The sequence below is a fragment of the Tenebrio molitor genome, chromosome 2 (genome assembly GCF_963966145.1).
Source record: "Tenebrio molitor chromosome 2, icTenMoli1.1, whole genome shotgun sequence".
NCBI lineage: Eukaryota > Metazoa > Arthropoda > Insecta > Coleoptera > Tenebrionidae > Tenebrio > Tenebrio molitor.
In genome coordinates, this window is record NC_091047.1 from 8,886,868 (window position 1) to 8,909,219 (window position 22,352).

General features: G+C 31.8%; 1 protein-coding gene and 1 long non-coding RNA gene across 3 annotated transcripts in view; both read left to right on the plus strand.

Annotated features, from left to right (window-relative positions):
- Positions 1–963: 963 nt before the first annotated feature.
- Positions 964–1,735, plus strand: LOC138124633 (uncharacterized). Of its 2 annotated transcripts, none has more exons than XR_011157228.1 (3): positions 964–1,113; positions 1,168–1,550; positions 1,603–1,735. It is a non-coding gene; the product is annotated as an uncharacterized lncRNA (long non-coding RNA). The 2 variants fall into 2 exon arrangements; XR_011157229.1 differs by having other exon boundaries at positions 1,620–1,735.
- Positions 1,736–15,149: 13,414 nt separating this feature from the next.
- Poxm (Pox meso) overlaps positions 15,150–22,352 on the plus strand; it is a 39,177-nt gene continuing 31,974 nt past the window's right edge. Inside the window, exon 1 of the mRNA XM_069039078.1 lies at positions 15,150–15,430. Coding sequence (XP_068895179.1) covers positions 15,382–15,430 — 49 coding nt within the window. The 5' untranslated portion in view covers positions 15,150–15,381. The remainder of the gene's footprint in view (positions 15,431–22,352) is intronic.

The window sequence follows — 22,352 nt, forward strand, 5'->3', positions numbered from 1 at the left end:
CTCAGAGATATCCTTCAGTATGTGTGACGGCCCATTTCACTCGCTAATGATGTAGACTGCACGTCTCGTCTCGCCATTGCAAACACGACTTTCTTTTTCTGGTGCGATATTCGATTAAAGGACCTGGGCCTCACTTAACACGCTGGATTCCGCCTCTTTTTAAAAAAATCTTTCGTCGAGGCACCCCAAATCAGACATCATTATAACTAGTGAAGTTTTTCTTTACCTTTTCTACCTGGCCTTTTAACAGCAATTATCAGATGACTGAAATTTTGAACGATTACTGATCACTGATCAGTGATCAAGAATCACAAACTGTATTAAAATTTTTGATGCTATCTGATCTACGCAATGAGTCAAAAAATTCCTTCAGTTTTTGCACGTAATGAGCTATTGTGGTGCTAATAAACCACATCTGCCACTCAAAGTGCATAATTTAAACCTAGGAATTTCATACATTTTATGTACAATTTTTTATTTCCCAAAAATGAAACACAAATATAAAAAAAAACTGATGTTATTTTATACAGAGTGATCAACAAGAATCCAAATCAGAGCAAGCGTTGCAAATTATCGGTCACGTCGTAGCAAAATCATATGCACATAAGCGGTGAAAACATGGGCGTAGACAATTTATGGTCTCAAACGCTATTTAATAAAAAATGATACCTTATGAATTTTAGACGTTGGAATTATAATTGTGCATTTTATTATTATTATAAGATAAGGGAAACAATTTATAAGATTAACAAGGGCAACATTTTACATTTGTAAGAGTAAGTAAATGATCATCTTTATTGCCAAACGCGACGCCACTGGTACGGAGATGCTTCGTTGAAATGTCACATTTCAAAATCCAAGGTTGTTGTTGTTGACAATTTATGTGATTTAACCTAGAAAACAAATCTTCGATTTCGGCAAAGTTTACAGACGTTTATTGAAGTTGTAAGCAATAATTATCCCCGAATAAGTTGTAAAATGGGTTTTACCATTAAAGAGAAGGCATTTTTATTAGATTATTTTCGAAAGAGGGTGAAACAAGAAAATGAAGACTGGCCTTACTTTGTACCCCCTTACACCGAAGAATTTCAAGCCAGATGTCCGAACCTGATGGTATTGGTTATCAACAAGTTATCAATGTCTTAAAATTATAGTGCCTAATTTTAGCACATCATAATCCATCATTAAGAAGAAGTCAGGTCAGTCCTTAGTTCAAATTTTAGAAATGGTGCAAAATGTTCGACAAATTATCAAGGAACATCCCTCAACTTTCATAAGGCGTTTAAGACAGCAAGTTAAATTGTGTTATGGCACTTATCAGAAAATTTTTAAGAAGGATATTAATTTGTTTCCCTTTGTGTGTTGCAAGAAATAAAACCCACACATTACCCTAAACAAACTGACAGATTCATAAGGGTTTTTGAAATTATGAGAGGCGAGTTTGATTCTGTCTGGACCACAATGGAGAACATTTTGAGCAGTTTTTGTGAAAACTTATTTTTTGACCTTGGAGTAATTTAAATGTTTTAAACATTGCTAGAAAAATACGAGTAAGTTCTCAATTACCCAAAAATGAGAGAATAATAACTTTTACACTTACAGAAAATAACAAAACAAAGAATTGTGAAAAATAATAATTTTTAAAATTTTGTAACTCAAGATTGTGCCTTATGAAGGAATTTTGTGTAACTGTGTGTTTTTTCCCTAATCAATAATAAATAATAATTAATTATAACTTGCTTTTAAATCTATTATTCATGAATTACAAAAAATTTATAAAGGCAATTAATAATAGATTTTTGAGAGGTAGGCAACCAACAAAACGAGTGTTTGCAGCAAGTAAATAAAAGCGGCTGATCCATGATAGAAATACGTTTCGATAAAACAAAAGATGAGGTAGCACTCTTGATTTGGTTTCTTGTTGATCACTCTGTATACTTACTTACTGCTTTAGACATACTTGCATTTTATTTAAAAAACATATATTTGCACCATTCGACACGTAATTTTTGAGAATCTGCTAAATGATAAGGAACTCAACGATAACATTTTTTTCTGATAATTAAGTAATGGTGTAAGGTTGTGTTAATGGGGGTCATCCCAATGCCCAAGATACTTCTAATAATTCTATAAGTAATTCGATTGTTATCTTCAATTATATTCATTGTACCATCTGTAATAAACAGTCCTCTTAGAAGGTGCTTTTTCACCAACAGAATGAAGTCCTTCGACGCATTGTTTAAGAATGGGAACTTATAAAATCATAATTAAATTAAATTAAATTTAAATCATTAAATTTATTTTCATTGACTCTCTCAACTTTAATTGGGATTACTAGAAAATTAGGCTATGGAAAATAAAACTTCTGAAAACGTGCGGCGTAGCTTCAATCATACGAACAGCAATGATGAAGAGAGGTTCGTCGAAACTTCAAGAAACAAGGTTGTGGCTGGTAAATCCAGCACCATCTTCTTCGTTACCATTTAAAAAATAGAATTCTGTTATAAATGTTTTCTGTTTTTGAATGAAAACCATGTTTTTAAATAAATTCATGTACGTAAATGTCAGGATTGACAAGTGACAGATTATTAAGTAACGCACCACGTTTTCTGAAATCTGTTTTTCATAGCCCCCGCAATATGCGGACAATTTTATGGAATATCTTTGGTGTATTATCACTTATCAGTACTGAAGTTTAAAAATTGATTATTTTAATCGATTATAAAAACCAAGCTGGCTTGATTAGTGTAATGAACACAAATGAATAAAACACTCAGAACCTAAATAGGACAGAAAAATGTTTAAGTATGCGATTAACAATTGCAAATAATAAAATAAAATTAGCAAGATCTTTACGTATGAAAATTTGAAAATAATTAGGTCAGGACCTCCTAATTTTAATAAAATTAAATGCAGGAATTTTTGTAAAGGCCACTTTAAATAATGCCTTTCAGCCTCGCATCTTATGGTCGTTTCTAGTGGTCCCTTTAGAATCATCTGTTAGAGTGTGGGATTTTTTTGTTGTTTAATAATGATTTTTTTCTACTTCTATTGGATAACACTGTATAATTTAAAACCTCAGTTTCAAACGTCAGTTTTAGTTTGTCTAATAATGAAACTTATTTATCAATTTCTCTTCATAGTCGTAGAAAAAGTATTTATAGTATTCTATTCGCGGATAATAGCTATTATTGGGATGAATTCCGCCACTCGCCTGCGGCTCGTAACACAAAATCATCCTCACGGGTAATAGCCAGCATTATCCCCTCATTGAATAATATATGTACTACTATTAAGTTTCACTTTAAAATGTCATATGGTGTGATCAAGAAAATTTGTAATCGAGTCAGCCTTGGAAATATCACTAAACTACATGAAGGGCATGAGAAGAGGAATAAAGACAGTTGCTTACATAGGACATGTTACCCAAAATGGTATGGCCGTCTGCCACCTCCATCCCCACCATTGATAATGATTTGATATTTTCGTTAAATTAATAAATATTTTTTAAAAGATTGTTGATTCCTTACAAAGAGTTTAATAAATACGCTTGTGATTTGTAAAATTATAAGTCATTTATTTTACATTACCTAAATAAAGAGATGAAAAGTTTTGAAGATCAATCTCCCGTCGAATTACAATATTCAATCATTTATCCTACTTCATTTGAACAACACAAAATCAGATACGAACCTAGATTTAGAAGTGTTTATAATAATTACAACATTTTTGACATTCTAGTTACAGTTGGTGGATTTATTTCTTTAAACAGAGAAACCTCAAATATTTAATTAAAAGTTACATAAACTTTAATTAAATCGTACAAGCAACTTTTACAGCTAAATAAAATTTGATTTGTCAACATAATTAATTTGAAATATTTTCATCAAGATTTAAATCTTGTACGGCCTTATTTGCCACAACGATATTTTAATAACAAGTACGCGCAAATGTAAATAATATAATCACGTCCCAGGAACAAGTACTTGAAGTTTAATAAAACTAGAGTAAATCGATTTAGTCCATAACATTACAATTTTCACAAATATTAAAAATTTTAAATTTTTTAATAAAAGACTGTAAGAGTCTATACCGGGTGTTGTAGAAGTCCAGGTAATAAATTTAATCACCAATAGAAAGAACTCTTTAAAGCAAACATTTTTTACATATCGATCTTTCTTGGATCGAATATTTTTTTTACATTTTCCTAACCACTAATTTGACACTTCGCTCCTGGGATAATAATCAATTAAAACGAAAGAGGTGAGTGAAAATGTTTTTGTGCGAAAAAACTTCACAGTTTTTTTGAAGAAAGGACGATTACTGTTCTAATATTTTAGCTCTGTTTTGAAGAATTTGCGGAATTTGATAGTTAAATTTATTACGTGGACTTCCATAACACCCGGTATATAGTATGTATACAAATTCGTTTCTTCAACTGACGTTTTTATCTTTATATTAAAACGAAATATTGTACAATAGGAACGTTTTTTATATTTTTAATTACGTGAAAAATAGTTGTTTTTTTTTCGAAAATTCAGCACACATTTCGTCACGATATAAATGATGCCAGTGCATGCTCTCATGAACATCGTTAGATACGGCTGAAGAGTGTCTCCGTGCACGAAATCCTATCACTAGTTCTGCCTTGCCTGGTTTCTTGTGAAATATCACTCGTTTTACACCATTACATTCGGGTTTTAGTTGCTTGAACCTCTTCAAATTTGCCATATTATAAGTCACATTACAAACGTTTAGAACAAAACATTCTCCGCGGTCAGAGTTGATTCGGCTTCAAAATTCCTGTCGCAAACAACATTATTTATGACTGGGTCCAACAAACCGACATTTAAAAATATCGCAGGAGTAGTCACAAATCTGCGTGAAAATCGTGAAATTATAATAAAATTGTTATACGCTTTTCACGATTATCATTCGTCATTTCAATGTCTTTCTTAATTATTTTGACAGTTAAATAATCGTTGTTTGTAAAAATAAAATATGAGACGATAAAAATAAATCTCGATGGTTTCTGATCCATCAGAATTGTCATTTATTAATAATTAAATTGTCACCATATTAATTGTCAGTTTAACAGAGAAGTATAAATTATGATGTGATGAAAATTATATCAGGTGTCGAAAAACAACATTACACTTTTAGATTGGATCATACGTTTGAAATTGTCACCAGTTAAATCTAAATTACATCTATACCAATTTCTACTGAGGTTTCGTTAATTTTGTTGACACATTGTAGTGTTTCAAATCGTTTTCTTTTGAAAAATCGTGAAGTTTATAAATTCCAGTGATATCTGACACCATTTCAAAATTTCACCGCAAGTACCTAATTATGATTTCCGCTTTAGTTACAACAGACGCAAACATAATTTTATCGTTTTCTTTAACAACTCCTTGTACGTCAAACTTGACATTTAATTATTGATGGAAACAAGCACGACCACATGAATGACAATCTGGACAGAATTTCATTCGCAATTTTAATTACTGAAAAAAATAAATGGGTTTAAGTTTAAAAGAGCAAACAAGAGAAAACTAAATTTATGACTGATTAAAATTTGGTATAAATCTTTTCCATGATGGATAACTGAACGTAAAGTTGCATTATTTTTTGCAAGACTCAAGTAAAATATTGGTAGAGATTTTTAGTTAAGCATGTGTGACAAATAAAAAAAAAATAATTAAAGCACAGTTTTTCACTGAGTTGTTTTTGCTTGTGCGTATTTTACGTTCAGTAACATCATTTAATAATGAATTAATAATAATGAACCTTTTGAACAAAATTTCATAAAAATGTTATTAACTCCCATGGGCTTTAAATATATCGGTGCCCCCGGGATTCAAACCCGGCACTCAGGCTGTAGTAACAGTTTTCTCAACCCTTGTTAGTAATACACTATGATATTATTTTTGTGACATGGTTTGTTTAATACATGTAGTGCATCCAATTGTAAACTGATATTATGATTTGCTTAATCATAGATGATAAACTTAAACGAAAACAAAATTCTAGCTTTCTAGATATGATCAAGAAAAATTTTAATTCTTCGGTTAATCTTAATGAATTAAGTTATATGCATGAGCAATTTTAATTTGCAATGAAATAAAATACTTCCACAATTAAATGGATCAAGAAATTTTTGTATTGAAACAATTATGAGAAACGTAATAAACGCAAGTATGAAGAGATTCATTTAATACATAATTCAATTATCGAGAGAAAAATTTTGATGATGGTGCGGAAAGAACATATGTAACTTTCGTTCTATGTTACGGAAATGTGAATTTTACTGAATAATTATCTTTCCAGTTGATTGTCGAGTGAATACTAAATAGAAGTTGAATAATATTGTGTCTTGTGAGCATAGGGAATGTCTTAAATCTCGTAGATAATAAAATACCTATTAAATTAAAATATTTGAGCAGAAAAATGAGTTAGATAATAATTATCGTTGCCTGTCATTGAAGGATCTTTGGATTCTTCTGAAACAAAACTGTTCGTTAAATAATACATTTTTTCTACTTCGGTGTCACAATGAGCATTTTTTAGAATCTGCGTCTCTAATAGGTCTATTTATTGTATTCAATTTGGAGTCGTTTATGGCTATCTCTTAAAGCACTCGTAGTTTAATAGATCTCTAAGAAAATTTTTATCAATATTTCAGTGTATTATTGTCATTTACACCAAAAAACTTCCAATATTAATGTTTAAACTCTACTTTTTAACATACGTTGCAGATGTAGTTGCATCCGTTACGTTGAATTTCCAATTAATACAAAATTCCCTAGAATTTGAAAATTTATTTTTTTTATTTAAAAATTAAAACAAGGGTGCAAATTCTAAGGAATAACATAAAAAAACTCGTTTTATAAGGACATTGGCGCACTCGTCCCATACAAAACTCCCCTACGGGTCGTTTTCTACACTTGGGACTCGTGCGCCAAATCAACCCTTATAAAACTCGTTCTTTAATATACTATTGTGACACCGAAAACAGTTTCACAAAGATCAATTTTATAGCATCGTTTTTAGTGATTATTGAATGTGGGGTTGGTATTGATAGTAAATTTCAGTGTTAAATGCGATGTCATTTCAACCTGAATCCATGTTTTGGATCAAAATAAACTATTAAAGGGGTAGATTAGTATTGTAAAAACATTTAAAATTTGAAATTTAATTTTTGTAATTTGCCTTCATTTTGATTCTCTAATAGACATATTAACGAACGCGACGTAATCTTCTGGGATGTCCTTATAGCCATTATTTCACGGAACAGTTGTCAGTTTAAATTACAAAATGTGCAAAGGATTATTTATCAGGATTTATCAAGCAACAAATTCGCGACCGTATTTTTGGGAATTTCACGTATTTCAGCGGGCGTACATGAAAGATTATTATCTTTCATATTCGTGTTTTGTGACAGAATTTGGATAAAACAAAAGGCGACTTTGAAGACTTGATCAAATTTTCACTTTTAAAATTAAGACATTACCAACCGCTACGAAAATCCCTAAATCGAGGTAAGTAAACATTTTTGTTTAAAAACGGCTTAAAAAGGGCAAATTACAGAAAATAGTATAAAAAACTCGTTTCATAAGACCTTGAAGCACTCATTCTTTAAAATAACTCGTGGCTAAGCCACTCGTTTTTTAATCTTGAATTCGTGCTTCAAGACTGGTCTTATGAAACTTGTCTTTTAATATACTAGTTTAAAACGACGTAATTTCATTCAGAATTTGTTAATATATCCAGAAAATCCAAAATTTTGTCTATTAATGTCAGACCTATGCAATTTGCATGGAATCCGAACTTCAGTAATTACCTACGTTGTCAAAGAAACAACTTGTTTATTTTCACTTCAGTCACTTGTAATTTTTCAATCATTTTTAATCCCTTTGGAATAAAAATAACACTTTAGTCTTCGAAGAAAAGGACCGAAGTAGAAGTTACGTACTTTTACTCTGTCGGACAAAAATGTTTCACAAATTAATATCGTGTGGTCAAGAAAATTTGTAATCGAGTCAGCGTTGGCGATGTCCATGATTGAACTGCACCCATAATCACCGTCAAATAAGAAAAAAAGAAAAATGGTGGAAGTGATAAAGTTTTAAACAAGTAGAAGGTGCTGCAATTGTTAAAGCAGTAAATTATCTGGAGAAAAAAAAAATTCGGGTGTAATTCAAGGAGATAACGTTGTGACTCTGGATTAAAAAACCCAAACTATTGTTATATTTTAGAAAATACTCTATTTGGTCACTCGTTGAAATAAATGGTGTTGCTATGGAAAATAGTCAGTGTTCGAGTCAGCCTTGGAAATGGCTGTCGGAAACTGCACCAAAAGGAAAAAAACAACAGAAAATGGCGGGGCAATAATTTTTATATACAGTTTTATTATTAAAAGCAGAAGAATAAAGAATAAGAAACTTAGCAGAGAGAGCGTGCAATTATTTATAACAACCTATTTATCAAAATCTCCAACAAGAAGACAAGCACAAAATTAATTGTACTAAAATCATCAAATATGTAATAAATAATAAAGTAAATTCAGATGTCACAGTTAAACTTATCAATTGGTTACGAAGAAGATAAATTGGGTCTTACCATTAGATTCATTGACGCGGATTACCCTTCTGTTTAATTAATTATCACATTAAAAATGGAAGAATTATGTGACGAATAGAAAAAATCTAAAAAATATTATTTGGTGCTTTTGTGATTCAATGTTTTGCGTTATTCGGTGCCAAACAAATTTTTAAATTACAACAATACAAAATAAGGTCATATAACTTCCGTTGACCATTTTCACATACTACAAGAAACAACGGGGTTTATTCCAAATATCTAATCTTATTGGACGACAAATAATATACGTCCTCCTAGCAATTTAAATACGCTGATAAAGAAATATTTAATATTCAAATAATTCTGCTCTGTAGACGAATTTCTCGAAAATAATTCTAATAATATTTTTTATCCAACACCTGTTTATTATGAAGTCATAATAATGCCGATTTTGAATATATTATGAGGTCTATAAAACACTAGTGCACTTATGAACCCATAATTAAACTGTTTTTATAATTGAATTGAACAATTTATTGAACATCAAAAAGAATAAGAACTGTTACAGAAGGAGGTGTAAAACTATGTATTACACTCGTGCCTTAACAGCAAATAAGTCACTTGTATAATAAATAGCTATTAACGGAAATTTATAATTGATGTACCTATTAGGTAAATGAAAGTGGTTTGTCTGTTTTTTGTTGTCTTTAATTTTATTTTTAATTTTCTCTTCTGGTTTTGATTTTTGCACTTGTAATATGTATTATAAATAAATATCATCTGACCCATCTCTGACAGTTAGCCCCGGCACCTTTGTCCTCGTAGGAATTCCCAAGTAAGCGGTAAATATGTAGATAATAGATAATATTAGGTACCCGAAGACATTACAAATCCTAAACCCCAGTCCAAGTAGACTACTTACACCTTCTGTTATTACATAGATAATATTTATTGTTATTGCCAAACTGTTCAAGAGACTTACGAATAGAAAGACGCATCCCTAATATATGTTTGTGAATTGTGTCTTATGTTGGGATACTTACTTCAGGACTTCTCAAAAGAAGGTGAGGGATAATCGTCTGCTTCTCGTTTTATTATTGTGTAAGAAAATGTACGTAGATTATTCAATTGCATGAATGAGTTATTGCGTGTTAGTGTATCAGTTTTGATGATCTGGCACAAATCAGTGTAGGAAACATCAAGACCCCGTGTAATGATGCGATTTCTTGTGGTTGTGCTTCCTGAAGAGACGCCACTTACTCCATTCAGTTCTACGAGAATTCCAAAATACCTCGTTTGTCTTCATGATTTCGCTATTAACATTTTTGACGTTTTTATATTAGAATTTCAACTATAGTTGGTCCCATCATGACAATTGCAGAGGTAAGGCAAATGTTTCATTAAGAAGTAAATTAATTAAACATTTGTAAGTATGTAATTATTAAGAAGTTATAACGGGTGTTCAAATGAAAAGTTCATCAAGTTGGCTATGACTGTTTGACGAAAGAAGAGCGAAAAAGGGCTGAAGCCTTCTTTGATGTTGTGTTTTGCCAGTGTAACGACTTTTTTTTAGTTGAGTTTTTCGTTTTCTGTAGAATTATAATAAATCAACTGCTTTCACAAGTAAACAACATTCGATTTTTGTATCTCACTTTTTTAATCGAAAGTTATTTTCGAAACGGTACCAAAGCTGGGGAAGTTTGGGTTTATTGGGTTAACAACTCACACAATATTACACAAGAATTTACATCTTTATCCCTACCGTGTCACAGCAGGGCGGAATTGAGCCAGCAGATTATCCAAGAAGATTAATTACATTTTTCTAATTGCCTTGTCGACAACGTAGGCAATAATGTAGATTTTTCACAGATTATTTTCACCGACGAGTCATGGTTTCATACTTCAAAATATTTAAATTCACAGAATATCAGAATACGGACTAGTGAAAATCCACATGAAATTGTCGAAGAGGCATTACGAGTATGTATATGCTGAAAAAATTTGTGTTTTTGCAGGATTTAGTTAAAGACGAATAAATGGACCAATATTTTTTCAAGGTAACATAAAACAAAGGAATATGTTTTTTTAGAATATTGTATGTATGTATTTCATTTTTATTAGGTACACTAACTGCCCAAAAACATCGAACTGAAATTTTGGATCAATTTACTGATCAACTGCATGATGATGAAATTCACTATTTCTATTTTCAACAAGATGGAGCAACTCCTCACTGTGCAATCGAAACTTGAGACTTATTATAAGAAGAGAATTTTTTGAAGATCGCATTAATTAGTCGAAATGCAGAAATTCCTTGACCTCCATGCTCCTGTGATATTTGACTTATTGCTATACCATTATCTAAAAAAAATTTGTTTTTCTAACACCTGTGGCAAATTTGGTCGACTTACAGCAAAGAGTTCAACATAAAATACAAACATTTTAAACATCTTCTATGATTTTAAAATTGTCTTGGTGTGCATTTAATGCTTTCAATATAAAAACACATCCAACATATTTGAAATTTTACAAATTACACATCGCTGCGACTTTCGTCAAATTAAGAGGTTTTTTTATATGTTACCAAACATGTAGTCAGAGACATGTCCTGCTTTAATTATGAACCTTTTTGATTACATGACACTCACATTACAAATAAAATAAATTTAGTCAATAACGTCACTTCTTTACGTGGTCCTAACCTAGCGTTTATCATTTCTCTTCTAAGACATACTTCACGATGTTGTGAAAAATTCAAATACTTGATGAACTTTTCAATTAAACAGCCGATAGTTTTATAATTGGAACCGTCAGAGTCACATGGTAACACTATATGCAATATATTTCTGAGGCTATTCTACGTATACCTACTCAAAAAAAAATCAGTTTTCAATCAGTTTATTCAATACATTATTTTACACAATTTATCTTCATGTCTACCAATACAACCTTGATTTGTGTAAATTTTGTTATAATTTTAAGCAATAATATTTATATTATTTATTATCATTGTCGCGGGTCCTCAACTGCTGATTTTTAGAAACTTCTGAAACTCAGCAAACACTTTTCACCAAAAAATTTAAATAACATTTACTTATTACTTACTAAATACCGGATTTTAGGCAAAATAAATCTCTATCCCTAAAAATTCCCTATTTATGTCCTTCAGCATGCATTTGCTATCGCCTAAAATGCCTATTTTCCCAAATAAACGCCTTAATTAGGTACCTAAAGCGCCTAAAAATGTTTTATAGGTCCTAAGGGCCTTTATTTTTGGTCTAAAATAGGATATTTTTATTTTTTTACAATTTTTCAGTGATAGTGACTGTGCGGATGTGAGTTCGGTATTTTTGGCACAAGGTGAGACTATGGCCAACTTTAGCCATCAACACCAAAAACTAACCTAACTTTTTGTGTGAAAAGACAGTAAAAGCGCAAGCAAAAATACAAGAAATGCCAAAAACTAGATATATCTTTTAATAAAGTATGTATTATTTAAGTGATGCCTGTAAGGTCATTTGAAGCATTTCTCACGATTTATTTATCAATAATTACACGAAATATTTAATAAAAAAAGCAAAATAACAAAATTATTACCAATATTTAACCGGTACCACTGTGGTGTAACACGAGTCGCCCAATTGCATGGGTGACAGATGTCAAAATCAAAAATAGCAACATGGCCGTTCAACTTTATTAAAAAGTATCTAAACTTGAGACTTTAGTAGGCAGACTTTACTAATATTGTTGAACCTTCAAGTATTAAGTAATAATATTATAACAAGAGAACTAGGAATTACTGGTGCCTTAAAATTTGAAAACCGTACCTAAGTTTGGAAATTGTCATTTTACTGTAACTGCAGCTAAAAAAAATTAATTCATGTTCAATTTTTGTTTTGTGATCTGCTTGAAGATAAAATACAGGGTCATTATAAATGATTGTACCATCGTAGGTGACTGTGCGCTACGCTTTAGGTGCGCCGCTAAACCCACTAGTTGTTACAAACATTTATAATGACCCCGTAGTATGTACAGGGCTTTAATAAATAATTCATTCATCAGGTGTGCTGTGATTGACTCCATTTATTAACAAGGGGATACAGCCTTCTTCTTGTGCTTCGCCCAGTAGCAACCTCGACTCCGTCTCGGTCTTCAATCTCTGGGCTAAGCACAAAAAGGCTCACTTCTACTCTTAATGATACAATCTACTATTTTTAGAAATAATCACAGTACCAAAAATATCAACTCAGTTTAAATTGTGTGTAAAATTAGTCTCTGCATCAACACAAAAAAAAATCATATTGATGTCTATTTACAAAAACCACTGTTCAGAGATAATGTATTGTGAAAAATCTTCTAATACCTTCAGATCACAGAGTTTATCTTACTTACTCATATTTTTATTATTATGTAGGTATAGTGAGAATCACGAAGCAATGCGTGTACGTTATTACACATCCATAACGTCACGACATTACTACGTTTATCTGCGTTAGTCAACGCGAATATTCGGCATCTTCGAATGTTTTGAAACTTGCAGGGATCGTAAAAACACAGGCAAAAGTTAGCTCTGAAAAGAGTTGTTTTATTACACGCAGGAAAGCAATGAAACGAGGATCTCAAAAGGAACGTAAACACTAAATAACAGCAACGACTTCTTCTAACCTCACAATTAGCTTTAATCGTTATTGATCAACAAGTTGATGTAAATTGACTAAAAGCTGGTTCCTCGACATGCCAATCCTCATGGATAAAAATTACCAACAATTGAACGATAGAATTCGCAGTTTTACAGTTTTAAGTTGGTACTGCAAAACCTTCATCGCATTGCTTCGCGATTCTGACTATATTATCATTCATTTCCAACATTGACTCAGCACTTAACCACCATTCGGGTTGAAGTTCGCCATTACACGATTTACACGTAATAAGCAACAAATCAATTTGTAATTATGTGAAGCAATGATAATCCCCAAATCCCAGTCCAACTGGACTACTACTGACCATTCACCACGCTTGTCTTGTTCTCATAATATACCGGGTGAGTGAAGTTTTACCGCCCGCACGATTAACCCTATTAAAAAATTAGTAAAAATTACGAAATTTTAGGGTTACATTCCCTTGATATAAGACTTCAAATATGTGTAATCAATTTTCCCTTGTCACTTTATTCAGTGATAAAATTTAAAAAATCGATTTTGAGTAAAAAAATAATTTTTCGTACACGCTCATACTTCACAATTAATTCAAACACATTTATGAAATTCGCATCAAAAGATAATTATTCGTTTTTAAATTATTCCAATTTTAACATTACCTAAGAGCGAAAAATGACCAAGATTTACAACTGCAGTGTCACAAATAAATATCTCATTGTTGGGAAACATCTGTTGACCACTTTTCTAGTAATTCTCCCTAAAGACTACCATAAACAACCTACTTCTTTTGTGGAACTGACCGCCCTATTTAATAATAAATAATTAAAACAAAATCTTTACCTGTTTAATTAAAAATGTTGAAATTTTTACACTGTTCTACAGTGATACACAATCATTCCTGAATTTTTTGAGAATTTTAAATTGATTAGAAGTGGGTGTTTTCGCTCGGGCGGTAAAACTTTACTCACCCGGTATAATATAATATTTAAAGTGTGTCTTATGATGCTCAGTCCAGAACTATTCAGGAAGGTAAGGGATTGTCAAATTCTGCTTCTTGTTTTACTTTTGTGCAAGAAAGCGTGCCCAAAATAATCATTTTTATGAACGAGTTATTGCGTGTTAGTGTAAATATAGGTTTACATGGTCTGACACAAATCATTGTCATTATAATATCCCTAAGTATGTTTATTATTACCGCAGCACGTCATGTTTCACTACAAACAAAAAATTGAATTAATTTATTCTCATGTTTTTTAATGAAAAATAGTAAGTAGGTGTAGCTACTTCGCTACCTATACCTATAATACCCCCACTGTCATATTCAAGTATCACTGTTGTTTTTAATTTATTAAAAAGCGAAATTTGATCCTTAAGTGTTCAAAACAACTCTTTTAAATAAATGAAATTTAATAGATATATGTAGGTATAAAAAAGTTCTAATTGGCAGAAAATTTGCTTATGTTAAATTGAATGTTACAAACTGCAAAAATAATAATTAGTTAAAAGCGGTAGAACATCATAGTTTGAACAGATAGATGATAGTTATTGTTAAAATATAATTGAAACTCATTTACGACAGATTTGTTTAGTTTGGGCGAATTTTAAGACAAACTTTAGATTTCGTAAATAATGTGAATATAAACCGGATGTTATTGTTTGAAAAGAATCTGTTAGCGCATTAATTTCTGAATTCTTGTGCGGAACAAAGAAGAAAAACATATTCTAACCCTAGTATACCTAATTAGCTCAGGGATTCTAAAACAGTCATGCCCGTCGTGTCAGCCAATAAAATCGTTCGGATCCCCCCAACCATAACAAACTTGATTGGCCAACACCGTAAATCGGCCATTTTATAACATAAAGGCGTCCAAAGGTGGAGCTTCTAAATAACACACATACATACATCGATATAATGTTAAGACCATGAAGTTTCCACTCAAATGGTCTCTGAGATTCAAAAGAACAGCTGTTGTGCGTAAGATTCTTTCAGTTTTAAACACAAATCGGGGACCTCATTTTCGACACAATTAAACCCATTGTTTCATGGTCAGATTTCGATTACCGCTGGATGTGTACGATCGACGGTTCAGGAATTGGACAAGTGAAGTGACATTACTTTTTGTGGTTTTTGTGCAGTTTTATGGTGCTTTGTGGCCAGGGCCTCCTGGATTTTATCAGTATGGATGCTGGTGAGTCGGTTATTTAACGTCGAAGACGTCCCGATCAAGTAGGCTAACGGTTCAAAAACGGTTGTCCTCTAACGCTCTGTCAAATTTTGACGCTCTGACAAATTAAAACTTAAAATTATCTAGACAATTTCTCACAAATATACAAGTTGCAACCAATCAACTTGAAAATTTGAAGTCTTCTCTTCTTGTTACAACATCCACAACTTAGCTGGGCATGCAAAACGCAAATCACGTGTACAAAATAAACTGATTTTTTTGTGAAATTTCACGCATTTTATGTACCTACATGTGTTAATTTTTTTTTGATTGGTCGTTGAGCTTCATTCAGACTTGGCCAATCGAGCTACCGTCGGACGGTACATTTAAAACAAATTCCTAAACAAATGAGCGAGTCGTGTCAAAACCACACTTTATATTTCTTAATAGTTAATAATTCTTATGTTGACATTGTTTGAACAGACTACCGGTCTTAATGAAATGCAAGCACCCAACGGAAAAAGCAAACATAACCCAAATCTTTGTGTAAACATAACATTTTCGGGATACGCTTAATGGACGAGCGAACAATTTGCTTTCGACGAAAAAATTAAGACAAATCGTCAACGAGCACCTTTTAATCTCGGTTTCAAGTGGCACATTTGACAACTCCAGATTTTTAAAGGAATTCGTTTTTCGCGGCGTAAATAACGTTGTCGGGCATTAAATGTGTAAGTATACGGGGTACGGGTTAAAAATTTTGACACAGGTGTTGGATTTTATTTATGAAACGCGTCATTCAAATTAGTTCCATAAAGGATTCGTCTCACCTCGACGGTCTTAATTTCCAACACGTCAAAACGCCATCAATATTCCGATTTTAGTGGTAAAAAGCGATTCGCCACGGACCAGTTGGGTGGTTTACAATATAAAAATAAGAACAAAATGTCAGACCAACCCGGAGGCACAGGCTCGAGTTACTCAAAGAGCTGAGTTGACAGAAAAAAGAAAGAAATAAAGTGATGTGAAATTATAAATCTGTCTTAGCGAATAAGTTCTGCCGATGCTGACTGCACTTTGAGTTTCTTCAGTGTTAACAAATTGACAAGTTATTGTTAACGGTTTAATCATTCTTTTAGTGTTTTAAATGTGAAACAGGAACTGCAGGCAATTGTTTTTTCCTATTTGATTTAATAGTTGGGATTTCATTTCCTTTGTTCGAGTAAGAAATGAAGTAGCACCGTCAGATTTAAAAAAACTAAACGTAAAACTAGAGATCTGAAAAGCAAGTTTGAAGTGAAAGCTTTGCCAATAAAAACAGTTTTTGGGTTTTTTTCGCGACGCGAGGGAAAAATTTCTTTGCCATTTCAGACCTTTTCTTTTCAATTCGAGCTTTTGTAAAGCAGATCAAGAAATAATCAAGTGAAGCTACATCTTGTACACATACGTGGAAGTCGATTAATTGAACCACCTCGCCTTGCACTCAGCTAGTTCACTTTAAGCAATTTTTCTCAGACTGCGTGTTCTAGGTAGGTGGTAAATGAGACACGAAAATGTGTGTGTAGATAAATTATTTTTGCTTTTGCTAATAAGTTTTGAGACAATTTGGCGGCAATGAATTGACTATAAATTTGATGGATTTCCAGCGTCAATGTGATTGTTCAACTATAATTGTAATTGTGCCGGTGGTCATAAAGTTTGGGAAAAAGTTATCTAATACACGACCGATTACGACTTGTTCATTATTAATTAAATTTGCGAGGAAAGGCGAATCGAGTGGGCAACAATTATAACTAAGTCTATTTTATTTCATTTTGGGAAATCTTTTCATCTTACCTGTCAAAATTTGGTAAACTCATATTTTAACAAATTATATTGTCTTTTTTCGTAGCCAAAAGAATTTTGGTAACTGGATTATTTTTTAATTTCTCACTTTTAGTGGGTTCGTAAGAATTATCCTTAATTATCATTAATTTCTTATCATAAGACAAACTCTAACAATTTAGGTGATTGTTGTTAGAGCATCAGTCTTTCAAAGTGGGTTGTTAAAAAAAATATAAACTTTTTAGATAATACCTAATCGAATACATATTTGCTAAAATATTTGTTAAAATAGTAACTGACAATTGTTTGGTTGACTGGATAGTGTGAATATTTCTATTATAAGTACATAGTGATAGAAGGAAGTAACAGAAACGTGTTTAATTTTATCAACTGATAAGTTTGCATGTATTTCAAGAGTGCTCATAGTATGTGTAACAATTTCACAAGTCAAACAATTTTTATTGTTTCTGATAAGAAGCAACAAATGTTAAACTGGTCGAGAGAAATTAATTCTTGACACCAACGAATCCAACAAAAGATAATTCAATAATTTTTTAATATTACATCATAAAGCCAATCAGTTACCTAATAAATTTTGTGTTTCCTAACATCTCTTCTTGAGTGTTATTTTTGACAAAATTTACAATAAAAGCATACAGAAAACCCTTTGTTAGCAATCACATGACGTTTGTTTGATTCACTGATTATGTAAAATTTGTTGGTGTCTTTTTTAACGGGATCCGAACGATAATAAAATACTGTCCTGATAAGGGTTTGTCGCCACAAGAAAAGTATAAGGAGGTAGTGATATCAGATAAACCTACACCTTCGTAGCAAGTGGCAATAAGAACTGGCACAGAGATCTGGCAGTAGGATAGGATCCAGCGGGAAATGTTGATAACAGTTCTTTAGGATTGTGAAGACGCATTTTGGATTGAATATTTCCGGTGTCAAGTGTGAGACGAGAATTAATTTTCTAAGGACGCCATACTGCTAAGCAAAAAAGAAGGGGAAAATTGAGGTGAAATGTGCAGTGCCATGCACATTCCATTCCATTCCGTACAGGACAGGCTCACAGAATTGCATTTGTCTAGCTGTATTATGTATATTTTAAGGTTCACTCTTCGTTAAAGTTACCACTCAGTGATTACTCTCTTATTCCAAAAATTAATAGGGGGATAATCGTGTGTTTGAGCCATAAACAAAACTAACAAAAGACATTTTTCTTGAGGATATCAAAACACTTCAATATTATTATTTGCATTTCCGGGTCTTTTGCTTTAATGTCAGGAACAATTAAAACGTTTTTGAAAAAGTTAGACGCACGACTAGTTAAAATTTAATGATAATGACAAAGGCACTTTAAATAGATAATTATAGAACGTTCCTAAAAAGGCCCTAAGAAGTATCTGGTAAATGAGACAAAGTATGTAAATCAAAAAGTTTCTAAACTAAAGGAATGTTTATTCTGGCGTTTAATCCGCTTTAGTTTTACTGTCAAGAAATTGACAGTTATAACCTCCTTACTGTATTAAGGCCCATACACAATGGCATTAACGTTACGTCGATGTTAAAACGTTAATGTTAACGTTAGATCTAGAAATTCAAAATTACATGTATTTCATTGTGGACGGTTCACAATGACGTTATGATGAAAATTAATGTTCCATGATATTGTTAGCGTTAACGTTAGTTCTAGAAATGTTCTGGATTCTTAACGTTACATTCTACCATTAGCCAACGGAAATAATTTATAAAAAGTACTGAAATACATGTAATTTGATCTAACGTTAACATTAACGTTTTAACATCGACGTAACGTTAACGCCATTGTGAAAGGGCTGTTAATTTATTGTCACAGACGAGTGGCTTATTTTTCGAATAACAAATGCATTATTGAAAGGTGAAGAAAAATTTGCGGAAACGTGAAAAATCGCACGCCAACACCGAGTGGGTACTTAATTACTTGAGAAGATATATTTATTTTAAATGTAAAAATTGTAGGTAATGTTCCAGTTTTCGTGGTATCCAAACAATGATTAAAAAGGACAATGGCATGACAACCGTACCAAAACCGAATTTTGTTTTAGATGTTTTTATTTAGGTGGATTATTTTCTATAAATGTTTCATAATTTTGATAAGATTTTTCATTTTATTCCGTCACAGCAAATTTATTATAAAAAAAGAGATAAGTGGAAATAAGCGTAAATACCACTCGTTAACAAATAAATTCTAACTTTGAATTTGTTTCTTTAATGGAAGTAAAGTCCATTCGAAAATCAAAAAACCACCACCTGTTGCGTTAGGTTGGTAAAATTTAAAAAACCCTAGGTAGATATTTTTTCATACTATGTTGGTAACTATAAATTATGACATTTATGTGATTCAAAATAAAATTTAATTGCTTTGAATTTCGTTCATATTGTTTTATTAGCAGCATGTTGCATTTATTTATTGATTCTTATTATTTTTACCTAAACGTGCCCAGAAAAACAAGACATTTAACCTGAAAATTACAATTCTCACCAAATTTTACACTAAACAGCGTTGCCGATAGTAATTATCGAGGAAAATGCGACGTTGGTGGTTTTTTGATTTTTGAATGGACTTTATATATTTTTTCCTTAAAGTTTTGAAAGTAAGGTTAAAAAATTATTAACTCTAGAATCAATGCGGTATTATATGTATGCTTTTTTCTAATTTACTGTTTTAACAAAGCTGTTTACGCATTCGTTCTGACTGAATGCAATAAACGATTAACACATCCGAAATCTAGGAACTTTTTTCATTGCCGGCAGCAAATTTACTGTGGTATTCTCTGCTATATTTGCCGTATTTCTGGATAATTCATCTTTAATTGCAATTTCACTTGCGAAAAATGTCAATGTTGTTTAGTCTAGATTCAAATTTAAAATTTTACTTTAAATATCAACTTTGAAATAAAAGTGTCACCAACTGTCACAAAATTCCCTAAATTATCAAAATTGATTTTATTTGTAAAAAATATGAATTTAATATGCAAATTAGATAAAATATCATATAAAACTCAAGAGCACTCGTCATTTACAGGCAGTCGTGCCTGCGGCACTCGTGCTGTATATCTGACTTGTGTCTTAATATTAAGTTTTATAAAACTCATGTTTTAATATACTATTATGAATTCCTTTAATATAGGAAGTTCAAGATGTCAACAACAAGACAAACTTTCCCTTATTATGGCATCATTAATCCGTCAATCCGTAGGAATTTGATCTTGAGTTATGTAGTTGAAAACAATTAAAGGATTACATTGAACATTTCACATTTCAAAAGTAGTGTCGCAATATAAAACTCATCTCTACCTAATACAAAAGAGCAGAAATCTAATGTTACATATTCTATATCTATAGAGTTAAATAAGAGCGATCAAATTAATTTGTAATCGAGTTATCCATGACTCCGAAATCGTATGTCGTTACTTGCACTCCACGCTCCAATAAACACAGCTTGAAACATCTCTCGACATATCAATCGCAAAAGACATAGGTACGGGTTCAAATCCATGGATGACTCGATTAAAAATTTTTTTGATCGCTCGATACTTATTTTTTACTATTATCTTCATAACTAACTATAGTACACACGTTTAGTCTAAATTAGCTTATTGCGTCCAGGAAACATTTCTTTAAAAAACGCGAATTTTATTCATTGACGAAAAATTTGTTCTTTAACATTTACCTTCATTTCATTTTTATTTAAATATGCATGGGTCTCTTTAAAAAATTATGTTTATTTTTTAGTAATACGATATTGTTTCTTTTCGTCATAGATACACATTATGAAAAACAACTCATAACTCCCTTGAGATTTGTCAAATTTTTTCGCCCTCCACATTGTTGACAACAAACTAATGAGAACGAAACTATAGCAACCACATATTCACGCAATTTTCCCTGCAAAATATTTTTAAGAAAGTTTTAACTTTTAGGTAGAGACTAAAAATAAAATATTGTATGCCCCACGGGAGATATTCATGTTTTTCCTCTCGGTTGCCTTATAATTCCTCGGGCCAAAGGCCCTCGGATTATAATCACGTCAACCTCAGGGAAAAATCATGTTCATATCTCCCTTAATGCATAAATATCTATTTTAGGTAGGTATGAAATAAATTCAGAAAGAAGGAACAAGTGAACTAAAGGTAATAAAACTTGAATTGTAATATGTAGAAACTAAATAATAATCTTTGAGAAAGAAATCAAAAATGTTATTGTTTTATTTATTGGAAAACTTCACAAAAACGTCCTAGTTTAGTTCCTTATTTCGTTTCGTCACCCAGACCCAACAAAAAGAAGAATAAAAATCATTATTTATGATCCTTTTGAAAATACTGTTTTTTTAAAAGACTATTTTCAACTTTCTCGACATTGCTTATAGTCCAATCAATAGGGAGTTTTACCTTGCAAAAAGTACAGAAAAGTTTATACTTGGCAGGTTTCTTCTGTCAGGCATATTATTACTGTTGTTGAGTTTGCGACCTTGGGGGGTTGCCGCTCGCCCCGCCATACTGGAGAATAGGGGTGCAAAATCACATTTTTGTGATTATTTCATTATCCGTGCGAGATACCTGTATCTAAGTTATTATAGAAAATGTATAGCATGCAATTCTCTACATTTTTTGTTCTTTATGTTTTTTTGTCAGATCAATAGTTTCGTAGTTACAGCGTGTAGAAATCGAGAATTTCTTTTATTTTTGTATTTTTTATTCTTTTCCACACCATCACAGAGGTAAAGCAATAGGGTGCGTTTTTTTTTTTTTATGTGGTGTCCCCAGTGGGCATAATCCACGATGCAGTAGAAGTTTACTGTTTTACTCTGTTTGATCTCTTTGTAGCGTAGACGGACCCTAATGATCTGGATCGAACGGTATAGATGAGCTGAATTAATCAGAGTTTATGAATTCGGGAATTCCTCTTGAGAATTTTCCTCTTGTTCCTCAGGGTCATCATCATCATCATCAAGATCATCTGGCGTTTGCCAAAATAGAAATTCATTGATTTCAGGTATTTGTTCGTCTTGATCTTCAGATTCTGGAACGTCTGTGATTATTTCATTATCCGTGCGAGATACGTATATCTAACTAAT